Raw genomic sequence first — 14,571 nt, 5'->3', positions numbered from 1 at the left:
ATAAAATTGGTATACATTATATATTCAATGCAAGAAAATTATTTGTTCATAATTTTTATATTTTAGTAATTCATTTTCTTTTATATTATAAATTAAAATTATCATTAATAAGAAAATAATAAATTTCCAATCTTTAAAAATATTTGTTCTTAAATATTTAAAATATATATAAATTTCTTAGATATACTATTTTTATATTATGGCTAGAAAAAAATAAATTAGGACACGATATTTTGTTCATTTATTTTTGTTCACTGTCTATTTTTTATTTTTTTCTGAAGAAAATAATATGTTATCCATTAATATCCTTTTAAACATATTGAACTATATTTATATATATATATATATAAGGATAAATAAAAGTAATATTTTTTATTATCTAAAAATAATTTCAAAAATTTTAGATACAATACATTTACATATTACATATGTATTTATGACCAACTTTCATCATTGTATCCAATTTCACCACCTATAATATCCCTTCCTTTCTCTTCGCATAATAAAGTATCTGAATTACCTTGAAATTCTAAATTATTTAAATTTTCATTTTCCTCAAAATTATTACTATGATACTTTTTGAAATAATACATAACTCCTAAAGCTATTATAGTTCCAGCTAAAGTGGACATACCTGCATATTTTATTGCTTTAACATAATTGAATTTACCTTTTTTATTTTCATTTCCATTTTCATGTTCATTTTGGTTTTTACTTTCATTTAACGTATGTGCTATATCTTTTTGAAGTTGTTCATCTAAAAGTTTATGAACTTCATTAGACATATTTTTTGGGAAAGGATTCACCTCATCATTTGAATCTATGATAAAATTATTCTGACCAACAATAATAATTTTGTTAGGTTCAATTTTTCCATTTTTTGACTTTTTATAAAGTAATTTATGAATACTCTTTGTATCTGCGTAATATTTATATGGATATTCATTTTTACTATTTGGTACCATTTTCCTATGTTCTACATAATCACTAAGGGTTTCTAGTTTTTCATTTATATTATCATTAATTTTTTTGCCATTACTTTCGTTATTATATTCTTTTATGACGTCATCAATTAAGTTATTAATATTTCTTTCTTCTTTATGTTCGGTTGCTAATTTAAGTTTATTGGATTCTCCTTGTGATGATTTCTCCTCTATATCTTTTATAAATGTGGAATCTGAATTTTTATCAATGTTACCTGATAGTTCATTATTATATTCTATGTCATTATTCTTATGTGACATACCATCTATTTTTTCTTTTATTTTTACTTCATTTTCCTTTTCAGGCTGTTTAGAAGTATTTTTTATTACATGACCTTCACTTTTATTATCTATTTCTTTTTTTTCATGTGATGATATACTGACACTTTCATTATCATCTTCATTATTATTACGATTTTTTATATCTATTTTTTCTATATCAACTACATTTGCATCATTTTGATCTATGGTATTAACTAATTTATTTTGTTTTACAGGAGTTTCTTTACTTTTTTTTTCACTTCCTATTTTATCAACAACTATATCTTCATTTATCTCACTATTTTCCTTTTGACTCTCATCTTCATTTTTATTTATATTATCATTTGATGCATGATCTTCCATATTTATATTTTCTTCTCTTTCTATTTGATCTTCATCTTTCTTTATATCTAAAGAATGTTTTATTTCATTAGATTTTTCATTATCTTCATTTTCCTTATCAATATGTTTATTTGGACTTTGATTTTTATTACTTACTGTTTCATCATCAGTTGGATATTTGTCATTTGGTTTTTTATATTCTTCACTAATTAATTTCTGATTTTTTCCATTAGTATCGTCTAAATATTTATTTGCATCTATATTATCACTAAATTTCTCATTTATCGGGTCACTTTTTAGCTGATCGGCATTTTCTTTTTCACCTGGTATTTGATATTCTTTAACATTTTCATCTGATATTTCATGTTTTTTAATAGTTTCATCTTGTATTTTATGTTCCCTAATGCTATTATCTAATAGTTTATTTTCTCTTATTGTTTCAATTGATGGTTGAAGTTTTGTAGTATTTTCTTCAGGAAATTTATGTTCATTTAGTGATCCACTTAATGTTTTATTTATTTCACTTATATTGGTATTATTTGCTTGATTTTTATTGTGTGTTAATCGCATTTCATTTTGATCACCATAAATTGTTTCACCTTTATTATTTTCTCCACTTTCATCTATATCTGGTAGTTTATCTCCATTCACATATCTGTCAGGCGATTGATATCCATTTATCAGTTTATTAGGTAAATAATATTTGATTGTCATTTCATCTAATTTTTCAAGTTCTTCATTTATATTAGCATCATTTGTTTGATTATTTTTGTGTATTGAAAAACTTCCAGTTTCTTCATAATTAATGGTTTCTTTTTTTTTTTCTTTATTTGTTTCTGTATGTAGTGTATCATGCTCACCTACTTCTCTTGGAGTTTGATCTCCTTTATTTATATCATATTTAAGTTCTTCATTTTCATTAGATACGATGTAATTTTTTGTTTGAACTTCGTTTTTTTGTTGTTTTTCCTCATCTTCATTCATTTCTTTTTTTCCTAGTAATTGATGGTTTACTATTTCTTCATCATGAATTTTTTTTTTACTTATTTCAGTATGCATATTGTCTTTTTCTGAATCTATTTTTTTATCAATTTCTTCATCTTTTCCTATGTTTTCTTTTAGTCCATTTTTTTCTTTGTTTATTTTAGTTGGAGTAATATATTCTTTTTTTATTATATCACTATCCTTATGATTCTCATGAATTGTCTTTTGATTTTCTTTCATATAATCTTCTTCATGCTTATGAATTTCCATATCATTAGAATCTTTACTTTCACTATCTGAAATAGAATTAATTTTATGATCATTATCACTTTGTTTACTTTCTGTTGGATTTTTAGGCAGATTTTTACTTGGTATATTGTATATATTTTCTCCTAATACTTGGTTTTCATCATCTATATTTTTATCATCAATTTTATGTTCATTTATTTTATTATTTGTCTCTCTATATATATCTACATTTTCTAATGTAATATTTTTTTCAGTTTTTTCTTTATCTGGCAATTGATGATTGCTTGAGGTATCATTTGATATTTTATCATTGTCATATACACTAGGACCACTAATTTGATTTTTATTAGATATATTATGATGTTTTGAATGATCATTATGAAATATTTCTTCTTCTTTATCATCATCATTGTTCATTTTTTTATCTTGTTTTCCATGTTCTCTTGTTTCTTCACTGATTTCTTGTTTTTCTCCATCGATATTATCACTAGTTATTTGATGTTCATAAGTTAATTTATCATTCTTGTTTTGATCAGAATGGAATATTTCTTCTTCTTTATCATCATCATTTTTCATTTTTTTATCTTGTTTTCCATATTCTCCTGTTTCTTCACTGATTTCTTGTTTTCCATGTTCTTTTGTTTCTTCAATGATTTCTTGTTTTCCTCCATTCATATTATCACTAGATATTTGGTCTTCATTAGATAATGAATCATTCTTATTTTGATCATTATTAATTGTTTCTTTTGTTATATCATTTTCATTTATTTTTTCAACTTGTGAATTAAGATCTTTTGTTGTTTTACTGATTTCTTGTTTTTCTCCATTGATATTACCATCAGTTTGATGTTTATTAGTTAATGTATCATTATTATTTTGATCAAAATGAAATATTTCTTCTTCTTCATCATCATCATTTTTCATTTTTTTATCTTGTTTTCCATATTCTCCTGTTTCTTCACTGATTTCTTGTTTTCCAAGTTTTTCTGTTTCTTCGTTGATTTCTTGTTTTCCATGTTCTTTTGTTTCTTCATTGATTTCTTGTTTTCCTCCATTCATATTATCACCACTTTGATGTTCATTAATTAATGTATCATTCTTGTTTTGATCAGGATGAAAAGTTTCTTCTCCTTTATCATCATCATTATTCATTTTTTTATCTTGTTTTCCATGTTCTTTTGTTTCTTCATTGATTTCTTGTTTTCCTTCCTCGATATTATCATAGGTTTGATGTTCATTAGTTAATTTATCATTCTTGTTTTGATCAAAATGAAATATTTCTTCTTCTTTATCATAATCATTGTTCATTCTTTTATCTTGTTTTCCATGTTCTCTTATTATTTTACTAATTTCTTTATTTATTCCATTAATATTATCATAAGTTATTTGGTCTTCATTAGATAATGAATCATTATTATAATGATCGATATGAATTGTTTCTTTTTTTGTATCATTTTCATTTATTTTTTCAACTTGTGAATTAGGATCTTTTGTTGTTTTACTGATTTCTTGTTTTCCAAGTTTTTCTGTTTCTTCACTGATTTCTTGTTTTTCTCCATCGATATTATCATAAGTTTGATGTTCATAAGTTAACTTATCATTCTTGTTTTGATCAGAATGAAATATTTCTTCTTCTTTATCATCATCATTTTTCATTTTTTTATCATGTTTTCCATGTTCTTCTGTTTCTTCACTAATTTCTTGTTTTCCATGTTCTTTTGTTTCTTCATTGATTTCTTGTTTTCCTCCATCGATATTATCACTTATTTGATGTACATTAGTTAATGAATCATTATTATCTTGATCGTTATTAATTGTTTTCTTTGTTATATCATTTTCATTTATTTTTTCATCTGGTGAATTAGGATCTTTTATAGTTTTACTAATTTCTTGTTTTCCATGTTCTTCTGTTTCTTCACTAATTTCTTTTTTTCCATGTTCTTTTGTTTCTTCATTGATTTCTTGTTTTTCTCCATTCATATTATCACTAGATATTTGGTCTTCATTAGATAATGAATCATTCTTATATTGATCGTTATTAATTGCTTCTTGTGTTATATCATTTTCATTTATTTTTTCAACTTGTGAATTAGGATCTTTTATAGTTTTACTGGTTTCTTGTTTTCCTCCATTCATATTATTACTATTTTGATGTTCACTAGTTAATGTATCATTATTATTTTGATCAATATGAAATATTTCTTCTTCTTTATCATCATCATTTTTCATTTTTTTATCTTGTTTTCCATGTTCTCCTGTTTCTTCAATGATTTTTTGTTTTACATGTTCTTCTGTTTCTTCACTGATTTCTTGTTTTCCTCCATCGATATTATCATAAGTTTGATGTTCATAAGTTAACTTATCATTCTTGTTTTGATCAGAATGAAATATTTCTTCTTCTTTATCATCATCATTGTTCATTCTTTTATCATGTTTTCCATGTTCTTTTGTTTCTTCATTGATTTCTTGTTTTCCTCCATTCCTATTATCACCACTTTGATGTTCATAAGTTAATTTATCATTCTTGTTTTGATCCGAATGAAATGTTTCTTCTTTATCATCATTATTCATTTTATTATCTTTTTTTCCATGTTCTTCTGTTTCTTCACTGATTTCTTGTTTTCCTCCATCGATATTATCACTTATTTGATGTACATTAGTTAATGAATCATTATTATCTTGATCGTTATTAATTGTTTTCTTTGTTATATCATTTTCATTTATTTTTTCATCTGGTGAATTAGGATCTTTTATAGTTTTACTAATTTCTTGTTTTTCTCCATCGATATTACCATCAATTTGATGTACATTAGTTAATGAATCATTATTATTTTGATCGTTATTAATTGTTTTTTTTGTTATATCATTTTCATTTATTTTTTCATCTGGTGAATTAGGATCTTTTATAGTTTTACTAATTTCTTGTTTTTCTCTATCGATATTATCATAAGTTTGATGTTCATTAGTTAATTTATCATTCTTGTTTTGATCAAAATGAAATATTTCTTCTTCTTTATTGTCACCATTGTTCATTTCTTTATCTTGTTTTCCATGTTCTCTTATTATTTTATCGATTTCATTATTTACTCCACTCACATTATCACTAGTTTTTTGATGTTCATTAATTAATGTGCCTTTCTTATTTTGATCGTTATTAATTGTATCTTTTGTAGTATCATTTTCATTTATTTTTACAACTTGTGAATTAGGATCTTTTGTTGTTTTACTGATTTCATGTTTTCCTCCATTCATATTATCACCACTTTGATGTTCATTAGTTAATTTATCATTCTTTTTTTGATCAGAATGAAACGTTTCTTCTATATCATCATCATTTTTCATTTTTTTATCTTGTTTTCCATGTTCTCTTATTATTTTATCGATTTCATTATTTACTCCACTCACATTATCACTAATTTTTTGATGTTCATTAATTAATATGCCTTTCTTATTTTGATCGTTATTAATTGTTTCTTTAGTTATATCATTTTCATTTATTTTTTCATCTTGTGAATTAGGATATTTTGTTTCTTTACTGATTTCTTGTTTTCCATGTTCTCTTGTTTCTTCACCGATTACTTGTTTTCCTCCATTCATATTATCACCACTATGATGTTCATTAATTAATGTATCATTCTTGTTTTGATAAGAGTGAAATGTTTCTTCTTTATCATCATCATTTTTCATTTTAATATCTTGTTTTCCATGTTCTTCTGTTTCTTCACTGATTTCTTGTTTTCCGTGTTCTTTTGTTTCTTCATTGATTTCTTGTTTTCCTCCATTCATATTATCACCACTTTGATGTTCATTAATTAATGTATCATTCTTGTTTTGATCAGGATGAAATATTTCTTCTTCTTTATCATCATCATTGTTCATTTTTTTATCATGTTTTCCATTTTCTCTTATTATTTTATCGATTTCTTGTTTTCCATGTTCTTTTGTTTCTTCATTGATTTTTTGTTTTCCTCCATCGATATTATCATAAGTTTGATTTTCATTAGTTAATTTATCATTCTTGTTTTGATCAAAATGAAATATTTCTTCTTCTTTATCATCATCATTTTTCATTTTTTTATCTTGTTTTCCATGTTCTTCTGTTTCTTCACTGATTTCTTGTTTTTCTCCATCGATATTACCATCAGTTTGATATTTATTAGTTACTGTATCATTATTATTTTGATCAAAATGAAATATTTCTTCTTCTTTATCATCATCATTGTTCATTTTTTTATCATGTTTTCCATTTTCTCTTATTATTTTATCGATTTCTTGTTTTCCATGTTCTTTTGTTTCTTCATTGATTTTTTGTTTTCCTCCATTCATATTATCACCACTATGATGTTCATTAATTAATGTATCATTCTTGTTTTGATAAGAGTGAAATGTTTCTTCTTTATCAACATCATTTTTCATTTTTTTATCTTGTTTTCCATGTTCTTCTGTTTCTTCACTGATTTCTTGTTTTTCTCCATTCATATTATCACCACTTTGCTGTTCATAAGTTAATTTATCATTCTTGTTTTGATCAGAATGAAATGTTTCTTCTTTATCATCATTATTCATTTTATTATCTTGTTTTCCATGTTCTTCTGTTTCTTCACTGATTTCTTGTTTTTCTCCATCGATATTACCATCAGTTTGATGTTTATTAGTTAATGTACCATTATTATTTTGATCAGAATGAAATATTTCTTCTTCTTTAACATCATCATTTTTCATTTTTTTATCATGTTTTCCATGTTCTTCTGTTTCTTCACTAATTTCTTGTTTTCCATGTTCTTTTGTTTCTTCATTGATTTTTTGTTTTCCTCCATCGATATTATCATAAGTTTGATGTTCATAAGTTAACTTATCATTCTTGTTTTGATCCGAATGAAATGTTTCTTCTTTATCATCATTATTCATTTTATTATCTTGTTTTCCATGTTCTTTTGTTTCTTCATTGATTTCTTGTTTTCCGTGTTCTTTTGTTTCTTCATTGATTTCTTGTTTTCCTTCCTCGATATTATCATAGGTTTGATGTTCATTAGTTAATTTATCATTCTTGTTTTGATCAAAATGAAATATTTCTTCTTCTTTATCATAATCATTGTTCATTCTTTTATCTTGTTTTCCATGTTCTCTTATTATTTTACTAATTTCTTTATTTATTCCATTAATATTATCATAAATTATTTGGTCTTCATTAGATAATGAATCATTATTATAATGATGGATATGAATTGTTTCTTTTTTCGTATCATTTTCATTTATTTTTTCAACTTGTGAATTAGGATCTTTTGTTGTTTTACTGATTTCTTGTTTTCCAAGTTTTTCTGTTTCTTCACTGATTTCTTGTTTTTCTCCATCGATATTACCATCAGTTTGATGTTTATTAGTTAATGTATCATTATTATTTTGATCAAAATGAAATATTTCTTCTTCTTTATCATCATCATTTTCCATTTTTTTATCTTGTTTTCCATATTCTCCTGTTTCTTCATTGATTTCTTGTTTTCCTCCATTCATATTATCACCACTATGATGTTCATTAATTAATGTATCATTCTTGATTTGATCAGGATGAAATATTTCTTCTTCTTTATTATCATCATTGTTCATTCTTTTATCATGTTTTCCATGTTCTTTTGTTTCTTCATTGATTTCTTGTTTTCCTCGATCGATATTATCATAAGTTTGATGTTCATAAGTTAATTTATCATTATTGTTTTGATCCGAATGAAATGTTTCTTCTTTATCATCATTATTCATTTTATTATCTTGTTTTCCATGTTCTTTTGTTTCTTCATTGATTTCTTGTTTTCCGCCATCGATATTATCATAAGTTTGATTTTCATTAGTTAATTTATCATTCTTGTTTTGATCAAAATGAAATATTTCTTCTTCTTTATCATCATCATTTTTCATTTTTTTATCTTGTTTTCCATGTTCTCCTGTTTCTTCACTGATTTTTTGTTTTATATGTTCTTTTGTTTCTTCACTGATTTCTTGTTTTCCTCCATTCATATTATCACTAGATATTTGGTCTTCCTTAGATAATGAATCATTATTATAATGATCGATATGAATTGTTTCTTTTTTTGTATCATTTTCATTTATTTTTTCATTTGGTGAATTAGGATCTTTTATAGTTTTACTGATTTTTTGTTTTTCTCCATCGATATTATCACCACTATGATGTTCATTAATTAATATATCATTCTTGTTTTGATAAGGATGAAATATTACTTCTTCTTTATCATCATCATTTTTCATTTTTTTATCTTGTTTTCCATGTTCTTTTGTTTCTTCATTGATTTCTTGTTTTCCTCCATCGATATTATCATAAGTTTGATTTTCATTAGTTAATTTATCATTCTTGTTTTGATCAAAATGAAATATTTCTTCTTCTTTATCATAATCATTGTTCATTCTTTTATCTTGTTTTCCATGTTCTCTTATTATTTTACTAATTTCTTTATTTATTCCATTAATATTATCATAAGTTATTTGGTCTTCATTAGATAATGAATCATTATTATAATGATCGATATGAATTGTTTCTTTTTTTGTATCATTTTCATTTATTTTTTCAACTTGTGAATTAGGATCTTTTGTTGTTTTACTGATTTCTTGTTTTCCAAGTTTTTCTGTTTCTTCACTGATTTCTTGTTTTTCTNTAATATATCATTCTTGTTTTGATAAGGATGAAATATTACTTCTTCTTTATCATCATCATTTTTCATTTTTTTATCTTGTTTTCCATGTTCTTTTGTTTCTTCATTGATTTCTTGTTTTCCTCCATCGATATTATCATAAGTTTGATTTTCATTAGTTAATTTATCATTCTTGTTTTGATCAAAATGAAATATTTCTTCTTCTTTATCATAATCATTGTTCATTCTTTTATCTTGTTTTCCATGTTCTCTTATTATTTTACTAATTTCTTTATTTATTCCATTAATATTATCATAAGTTATTTGGTCTTCATTAGATAATGAATCATTATTATAATGATCGATATGAATTGTTTCTTTTTTTGTATCATTTTCATTTATTTTTTCAACTTGTGAATTAGGATCTTTTGTTGTTTTACTGATTTCTTGTTTTCCAAGTTTTTCTGTTTCTTCACTGATTTCTTGTTTTTCTCCATCGATATTACCATCAGTTTGATGTTTATTAGTTAATGTATCATTCTTGTTTTGATCAGGATGAAATATTTCTTCTTCTTTATCATCATCATTTTTCATTTTTTTATCTTGTTTTCCATATTCTCCTGTTTCTTCACTGATTTCTTGTTTTCCGTGTTCTTTTGTTTCTTCATTGATTTCTTGTTTTCCTCCATTCATATTATCACCACTTTGATGTTCATTAATTAATGTATCATTCTTGATTTGATAAGGATGAAATATTTCTTCTTCTTTATCATCATCATTTTTCATTTTTTTATCTTGTTTTCCATGTTCTTTTGTTTCTTCATTGATTTCTTGTTTTCCTCGATCGATATTATCATAAGTTTGATGTTCATAAGTTAATTTATCATTATTGTTTTGATCCGAATGAAATGTTTCTTCTTTATCATCATTATTCATTTTATTATCTTGTTTTCCATGTTCTTCTGTTTCTTCACTGATTTCTTGTTTTCCGTGTTCTTTTGTTTCTTCATTGATTTCTTGTTTTCCTCCATTAATATTATCACTAGATATTTGGTCTTCATTAGATAATGAATCATTCTTATATTGATCGTTATTAATTGCTTCTTGTGTTATATCATTTTCATTTATTTTTTCAACATGTGAATTAGGATCTATTATTTCTTTACTATTTGCTTGATTTTCTCCATTCAAATGATTTTCGTTTATCAATTTTCCTGATAAATAATATTTGTTTAAAAATTCATCTGATAAGTATTGTCCTCTTATACTTTCATTTTGTTCTGTATTATTTTTTCTTACATTATCGTTGCTAATTTGATGCTCATTTGCTATTTGTTCACTTGGAATTTTATATTTGCTTATATGCTCTATTTCATCTGTATCGTCATCAAATGTATGATGTAATAAGTGATATTTTTCATTTTTATTCTTATTTGAAGTTTCATCGTATTCATTTATTTTGTCATCTGCATATTGATGTTTTTTAAATAACTCTTCAGTTTCCCTATTACCTAGTTCATTTATATCTTCTTTTGATAGCACGTTTGTTTTTTTTTTTTCTTCCGAAACTTGAATATTATGATTTATTAATCCATCTCCTTCTTTATAATTATCTGAATTATTATATTTATTTTTATATTCTTCGATATCCATTCCATATTGGTGTTGATAATCATCTATCCATTCTCCCTCTATGTAATATCCATTTACCCATCTTCCTGGTAACTGATATCCGTTTCGCTCTTTACTGTGTATTCTATTTTTACCTATCCAATTATTTGATAGTTGATTTATTTTCTCAGTTCCAAATGGTAACTCATCTTCTACTATTTCTTCTTTTATTGGATCGACTTTTATCCCATTATCTTCTACATTTTCTGTACCTCTTCTTAGATAATTTTTTTTATTTCCTATTCTTTCTTTTGCACTTTCAATTTGACCTTGTTTATTTAATTTTTCATTTTCTTCTTGATCTTGTGTTTTTCTATAATCACTATAACTTATTCCTTCATTTGATTTATTTCTTTCATCTGTTTCTCCTCCTAATTTTGTATTTTCTTCAGTTATTTCTAAATCATCTTTTTGATCCATACTATTAGTTTCAACGTTTTTTTCATATTCTTGAAGTTTATTATAATCAGGATTTTCATTATATTTTACTTCTGGAGGTAATAAATTAGAATTTATGTTTTTCCTAACATATTCTTGTTTATTTAAATTAAAGTTATCTGATTCATTTATGTTATCTTCATTTTCATCTTGAATTATTTTTTTTTCCTTTTTTTGTTCTTGTTCTTCCTCTATTTTATCCATATCTTCTCTATTTATTTCATTTTGACTTTCATTTTTATCTTCATTTATTTCTTTTTTCTTTTTGTGATCTTCACTTTCCTCAATTTTATGTATATCTTTTTCTTCTGTATCATTTATATTTCTTTCATTTTCATTTTTATCTTCATTTATTTCTTTTTTCTTTTTGTGATCTTCACTTTCCTCTATTTTATGTATATATTTTTCTTCTGTATCATCTATATTTCTTTCATTTTCATTTTTATCATCATATTCGTCATTTATTTTATTTATTTTATCTATTTCTTTTTTATGCATTTTTAAAAGTTCGTACTGTCTTTCTAACATTGATTGTATTTTATTGTCTACTTGTTTTTTTATTTCTATTATTCTTCGTTTATTAGACTGTTCTTCATTTTCTCCTTCTAGATCTTGTTCAATTTTTCTACGTAAAATTCCTTCTATTTCTTCCCTTTCCCTCGTATCGATTATAAGGTTTCTTAATATTTCAGTAAATAATAAATGATCTCCGTTTTCTTTTTGTTCAGATGTACATGGTAGTAAATCATGGCATTCTTCGTAGTTTTCTATTATTTCTCCATATTGAACATAAGGTTTAAATTTATAACCTTTATCACAAATACCTCTGCATTCATATATTTGGCTATTGCAATCTATACGATAATCTTCTTTTATAGCTGTAGTAAAATCAAAAACTCTCCTACAGGTAGGTTTATAATACATACGGAAATTACTAGCTTCACTCATAGTTATTTTAAGAGGAATTTGACGTTCTCTTCTTCTAAATTCACATGGACCAGACCATTCTGACCAATCATTATATCTCGAACAAATAGCTCCATGTTTTAAATGATAACAGAATTTTTTTATTCCAGAAACACTTTTATTATCATATGCTTCATTAACAAAATATGCAATAGGATATTCTACTTCATAATCATATCGAGAATCTGATATGAGATGAATTTTGTCTCTACTAAATGGACTATCCGACGTAAAAAAGAATATACCTACATTTTTACTTCTAATTTCTCTTATATAATTTATTAACTCATCTGAATAATTAGATAAATCATTTGGTGTCATCTTCTTACAAATAATGATAACATTTTTTTCCTTCTCTAGAGATGGATTACCTAGTATATTTTTTTCATAATAATTTTTTAAGGATAAATGTAAATTTGTCTTTTTTGCTGTAGAAGAAATGTGATTTTTCAATAGTGATTTAATTGTTTCAGAAAATAATGACATACGTAGTTTGTCGAGTTTTTCAATTTTTTCATAAACTATATTATCATCATAAATAGATATTCCCATAAAATTCTTTTTATTTGGCCTCATATAATGTGTTGTTCCCACTATCAAGAGCAATAATTTATCTAAAAAAATCTCATTTTGCATTTGTTCTGCACTTATAAGAAAATGAATATTCATTCCTTTACAAAAATCATAGTTAAAATTTACAGAGGATTCATCTTCTACAAAAAAAAAAAAAAAAAAAAAAAGAATTTATTAAAAAATTTGTTAAAATGGAAATACAATCAAATTAAGCATATAATTTTTTTTAAAAAGAATTTTTTAAATGATAGTGCATATCTATGAATATATGAAGATACATATACATGTCATAAAGTTATTTTTATATAAACATTTGTATTATTTTAAAAATGAGAAAAAACATTTTGTAACAAAACAAATTCATATAAATATCTACTTAAAAATTATAAGCACTAATATATAAAAAGTTATCTTAATAGGAATAAATTAATTCTAAATTTTTATAAAATATAGATCATGTTATATTCGATTTTTTCTTACCTAAAAGCACATTTTTTAAACTTGAAACAATAACCAAGAAAAAACCATTAAAAATCGCTAAAATGCTAAAAAAATTCATCTTATATACTAAAAAAAATTATCATAGTAATGACTAGAAAAAATATTTCAATTTTTAAAAATAATAATCATTATATGTCAAATAACGCTAGTGGCATATAATGTAAAATTATATGGTTCTATAGTGATATTTATTTTTAATTTTTATTTTCTTTTATCTTAATTCATATTTTTCTTATTTAGTTTGTTACATCTAATGTAATTTATATACTTTTTAATTATTTTATTTTATTTTATTTTTTTATTATAATTTTAGACTGGTTTTTTTTTTTTTTTTTAATTTCAAACAAAAATTAAGAATAATAAATTCTTATATATATATCATTTATACTATAAAATATAATTTCTTCTATAAAATTTGTCTAGAAGATTCTAAAACGAAACAAGAAAAAAAAAAAAAAAAATTAGCTAATTTACAACTTTAAAAAAAAAAAAATATGGACAGAAATTGAAAAAAAAATTTTAAGCAGGATATGTTTTAACTACATATAAAGAAATGCTAGAATTTGAAAAGAATTTGTATATATTTATATGTGTTACAAGCATAAAATATTTATATAAACTTATAAATGAATGTGTTTTTAATTATATTTCAATTAATACAAATAGAAAAATTTAAACAATGATGATATCAAAATAACACCTCTAGATCTAAAAATAATTGCATGCAAAAATAAAATATAGAAGAAAAACTATATAAATAGATTAGCTCTTTTGAGTTTAAAAAAAGAAAAAAGGCTATCTAATCTTTAGATTTAAATGGAAGAATTTATTTAATTATTTATTTTATATATCTAGTGATTATTTATGTTATTAAGCTAGACCTAAGTTTCCCCTATTACAAAAAAAGGGACTATAAAAAAAAAAAAAAAAAAAAAAAAAAAAAAAAAAAAAAAAAATTATTTTTA

At 23.5% G+C, this 14,571-nt stretch overlaps 1 protein-coding gene across 1 annotated transcript; it reads right to left on the bottom strand.

Moving 5' to 3' along the window:
- Positions 1–434: 434 nt before the first annotated feature.
- PGAL8A_00201800 (TRAP-like protein, putative) lies at positions 435–13,664 on the bottom strand (the record flags this gene model as incomplete). Its single annotated transcript, XM_028670711.1, is given in 3 exon segments — positions 435–9,383; positions 9,389–13,245; positions 13,586–13,664. Coding segments are annotated over 3 exon segments (12,885 nt in total).
- Positions 13,665–14,571: the final 907 nt, after the last annotated feature.

This window comes from Plasmodium gallinaceum (assembly GCF_900005855.1).
Source record: "Plasmodium gallinaceum strain 8A genome assembly, contig: PGAL8A_v1_76, whole genome shotgun sequence".
NCBI lineage: Eukaryota > Apicomplexa > Aconoidasida > Haemosporida > Plasmodiidae > Plasmodium > Plasmodium gallinaceum.
This window is presented reverse-complemented; position numbering and strand designations above follow the sequence as displayed.